Source organism: Stegastes partitus, unplaced genomic scaffold (genome assembly GCF_000690725.1).
Source record: "Stegastes partitus isolate 25-593 unplaced genomic scaffold, Stegastes_partitus-1.0.2 Scaffold517, whole genome shotgun sequence".
Lineage (NCBI taxonomy): Eukaryota > Metazoa > Chordata > Actinopteri > Pomacentridae > Stegastes > Stegastes partitus.
Window position 1 is genome coordinate 28,249 of NW_007578248.1, and position 4,912 is coordinate 33,160.

Below are 4,912 nucleotides of genomic sequence, written 5' to 3' on the forward strand. Positions count from 1 at the left end.
ATGATGCTGCCACCACCGTGCTCAACATTTGAAATTGAGTATTTCAGATGATATTCAGCTCAATTTTGCTTTCGTCAGACCAAGGAATCTTTTTCCAGTCCCCTTCTTCAGGGTCTCCAAAATGCCTTCTGGTGAACTCTAGTCCAGATTTTATGAGCTTTCTTCAACAGTGTCTTTCTTTTTGCCACACTCCCTTAAAGCTTTGACTGTTAAACAACAGGAAACAGTTTTTGTACATCAACTGAAGCTAGTAACTCCTTCCAAGGAGTCATAGGTGTCTTTGTGGCCTCTCTCACTCATCTCTTTCTTGCTCAGTCACTCAGTTCTTGAAGACGACCTGCTCTAGACAGATTAAAGAACGTGCCATATTTCTTACATTCCATAATGATGGATTTAACTGCACACCAAGGGATATTGAGTGACTTGGAAATTTTCTTGTATCCATCCCCAAATTGCTTGTAGATTTCTTTAGTCTTGGTGGTGTAGATATATCCAGGATCCAGAAGTGACTAGGACTTCCAGATGCAGGTGTCTTAATACTGCAATCACTACAATTCACTGCTCAGATGATCTTCACTTCACTAACTGTGAGACTTGTGTTGAATTATTGGAGTCACTTTAAGTTACTTTTGCAATAACTTATTTTATATTTTTTATCAGTTGATATTACTTTTTGTAAATTCTTGCGGGGCAAAAACAAATAGGCCATGGTTCATGTTTATAAAAGCAATAAAAGAGAAAAACTTCTTAGAGGGATGAACAGTTTTATCAGAACTGCAGTGTTGCGTCACAAGCTGACAACTCTCCTGGACGGATATTACAATTTGCACAATCAACAGACCCTCAATTTAGATAAAACTCCACCAAACAACCATTTAACCTTTAGACGCAATTTCAGAACAAATTCACATGCCCTCTTCTCAGCTGAATTGCTCTTGAGGTATTTACTGCACCGAGGTGACGCTCATATCAAATGAAACAGCGCAAATCGAACTTTGCAATGATACCAGGTGCCCGTCTGTGCAACAAAGTGTTGGCGAGAAAAATAACGTTGAATTAATATCAAATTGGATGACATGCATTCAACACTAATGCTTTTCCTAATTTCGAAGTCATACAGTATCCCATCATTGTGGTTCTGATATGGCCAGATTCCAGACAATCTCTTCTACACAGCTATAAAAACGGGCAGCATTTGCAATTGCATAAGACGATTTCTCCCCCCGAGACAGAGTTTGATAAGAAAAATCTGCAGGTGTAAGTGAGATTTTTTTTTAACCAACCTCCGTCCTCCACAGGCGCCCACCTGAACCCAGCGGTGACTCTGAGTTTCTGCTTTCTGGGTCGAGTACCGTTGAGAAAGCTGCTGCCCTACAGCATCTCACAGATTTTGGGGGCTTATGTGGCAGCAGCTGTCGTCTATCTGGTCTACTACGGTTCGTCCTCCTGTCATTTCAGATTACTACGCACAAATCTGCGTGCAGTTTGTTTGGCTGTTTCGCTGCATGACTCCTGTTTCGTCCACAGATGCTATAATGGAGTTCAGCGGAGGAGTGTTGACCGTATACGGCCCAAATGAGACCGCATCGATATTTGCCCCGAATCCCTCAGATTACGTGACTGTGGGCAGACTCTTCTTCGACCAAGTGAGGATGATTTCCAGAAATCTGACCAGTACTGAGGCAGCTGGTTCCTTACTAACTGAGCTCATGCATTTCTTCAGGTGGTGGGCACTGCCTTGCTGCTGCTGTGCATTCTGGGCTTGGCTGAAAAGAGGAACGCTCCGGCTCCTGACGACCTGATTCCTGCTGTGGTTGCGGTGGTCGTATTCGGGCTCTCCATCTCGATGACAGGCAACAGTGGTGGTGCGATAAATCCCGCCCGGGACCTGGGACCTCGACTCTTCACGTTCACGGCGGGCTGGGGCACCGAAGTCTTCACGTGAGTTTCTTATCTTGGATACACAGCGCACAAACACAATTCTCCAGTCAGGAAAACATACGAATCCAGATATTTTCTAAATATATTCTGCCTCATAAACCTGTACAATTCATTCAAACTGTACATAACATTTGAGGGGACTTTTTTTTTTTCCTTCTTGCAAATTTTTGTGTTTCTCAGCAAACCACACGTCAAAGGTTATCATCACTTAGAACATAAAGAACTTGAAGTATCAGTTGGTTAAAGGACTTCCGATTACAATCAGCTGTAACCTTTTGAGCCACGCTGTAAAAAGGAAAAAAAAGAAAGAAAACGAAAACTTGACAGCAAACGATGCCAGAAAAATATATTTAAAAAATAGTTGTATACGGTAACATTCCAAAACTGTAATATGAAAATATGATTAAATAATTATATTTTTTGCTGATTTAAACACAGTAAAACCATGTATTTGTACAGTCACCCATAGGAAACGAATTAATTCATATTTTCAAATATGTAAATTTTTGATAATGCAATGATTAAGTCTTTTTTTTTTCATGTAAATTAACACTTTTTTTCTGTGAATTTTCTAGAGATTACCTGTAATTTAACAAACAGAGGGAATCTGTAAAAAAAAGTTTAAAACATTTTTTTGGGATCATAATCAAAAGCTAAATTTTCTTTCAAACAATGACGAATATCTAAAAATTTGTTGTTGTTTTTTTAACTGATTGAAATACTTTAAAATAATGTTAATTTAAAGCCAAACATAAAAGAATGAAGAACTATTTGTTTAAAAAAAATAAAAATTATATATATATATGAGGACAATTTTGGCCTTTTTTTTTTTAACATATCATAACATCAAACTTTTCTAAGATTTTATTGGATATCTGTAATTTCATGAACAAACATTAAAAAACGAATTAGCTTTTGTTTAGAGATGTTATTTACAGTTTTAGCCAGTAAATTAATATTTTTTTCAGTAATTTTATTATTATGATTATTATTAAATATGAAATAGTTTTTTTTTCTTCTTCTTCTTTTTTTTTTTTGCAGCGTACTCGACTTTATGATCCTGTGGTGCTTCTCTGGTTATGAAATACTCATATCTTATCTGTTAGTAGAATTTTTTTTTTTCACACTACAGGGAAGAAAAAAAACAAAACAAGCTGATTGACACTCAGACTTGACCAAACATAACCTCGTCAAGCTGTTATGCCTGACATGTTGCAAACAACTGTCTTCTCAAGCACACAAAGAGTTGCTCATCTGATATGAGTTGTGTTTTTGACACCTCAGGGGCCTTTAAGCTCCTCTTTAGCTTCTACCAAGCTTGTTAGTTCATCATATTAGATAATAAGTTTTAACTTCAATGTCATTAAACTGTGAGAAAGGGGAAAAACGGTACATTTTACTTTGTACTGGGAGTTTGAGCGTCCAGTTTATCTTGTGGACTCATGGAGACGGCATCTGACTGTGACCCATGAACCATGAGCCTTGAGCTATCCAGACCTTCATCCAAAGTGAGAGTTTGTATTCTTGGCACCAAGTTGGACTCTGCCAGGGTTGAGTCTTATCTCTGATCCCGTTTGTGATTTCAAGACACTACCAGGGTGAAGAAGGGTGTCCGGTTTGGGAACCTCAGCGTCTTTGCTTTTTTGCAGATGATGTGCTTCTATTAGCATTATGACCTTTAGCATGTAGTGGGAAAGTTTGCAGCCAAATATGAAGCACCTTCAAGTCTGAGGCCACGATTCTCTACTAGAAACTAGTAGATCGCTCCCTCTGGGTTGAGGGGAAGTTGGCACCTTAAGCCAAAGAGTTTAGGAAACTTGAGATCTTGTCCATGAGTGATGGGAAAATGGATAGACGAATTGGTGCAACATTAGTATCAATGCAGGTGGGCAAGGCTCTTGATTTACCAGTCGATCTAGGTTCCAACCCTCGTCTCTAGTCACGAGTTCTCGGTAGAGACTGAAAGAATGACATACAAGCAGCCGTAATGAGTTTCCTTCGAAGGGTGGTAGAGTTCAGCCTTAGAGAAAAGATGGTTAGCTCAGAGACCCAGATGAAAGTCGGAGTAGAGTCCAAGTAGCTCCTTCACTTCACCCGCTGTGGTGGTTCAACATCTGGAGATCCTGGGGTAGACTAAGAACTCTCATCTGGCCTAAAAAAAACGTCTGATCCTCCAGGAGGAGCTTGAAAATGTTGCTGAAGAGATGGACAAAAACCTGACTCTGGATAAACTGAGATAAATGGACGGATAAAAATATTAACAAAAAAAGTTTTGTTTGCAGATATGAAAAAACAAGCGCTGCACATCCTTTTCCCGCCCTGTTCACCTCTCTGTTTCTTCTCCAGGTGCTACGATTACTGGTTCTGGATTCCCCTGGTGGCTCCAAACGTCGGAGGTGTTGCAGGTAGTATCATATATCTGGTCTTCATCCAGTGGCAGCTGCCGGACCCGGACCCTCCCAAAGACACATCTTCCCTGTACAGCATCAGCGACAAACTCAAGCCACCGGCCACCACGTGGGAAAAAGGAGACGAGATGAAGGTTGAACGTTTCTGATCGTTACTGTGAATTTTTTTTTTAAAAGGTGATTTAAAGCTGCTGTCGACCATCATGACCAACACACATGACTGAAGAAACAAAACAAAGCAGAACTGTTCAACTCAGCCAGTGGAGACGGAGGCAGCCGAAACTGATAGTATGTGTGAGAATAAGCTATTTGCACTGATGTCTAAGCTCTGTAGAATATCAATTTATGGAAGTTTTGTGAAACGCCTAAACTGAACACTGTGTATATGTTAAATTATAAATACAAATAATTTATTTTTTATCAAAGCTGAGAACTGTTCGTTTTTCTGTACATCAAATGGCAAAACAATCATTTGGTTCACTTTTTCTGCACCTTTCAGACATATCAGAGAGTTTCAGGTATATTCTGTAATTCTGTTTTGTTTACAGTTCAACTATTTCATT

The 4,912-nt window shown here is 39.4% G+C and overlaps 1 protein-coding gene across 1 annotated transcript in view; it reads left to right on the forward strand.

Moving 5' to 3' along the window:
* Nucleotides 1-4,498, forward strand: part of aqp10a (aquaporin 10a) — a 7,068-nt gene extending 2,570 nt beyond the window's left edge. The window contains exons 3-6 of the mRNA XM_008287753.1: nucleotides 1,299-1,436; nucleotides 1,528-1,646; nucleotides 1,724-1,941; nucleotides 4,288-4,498. Coding sequence (XP_008285975.1) covers nucleotides 1,299-1,436; nucleotides 1,528-1,646; nucleotides 1,724-1,941; nucleotides 4,288-4,498 — 686 coding nt within the window. The remainder of the gene's footprint in view (nucleotides 1-1,298; nucleotides 1,437-1,527; nucleotides 1,647-1,723; nucleotides 1,942-4,287) is intronic.
* Nucleotides 4,499-4,912: the final 414 nt, after the last annotated feature.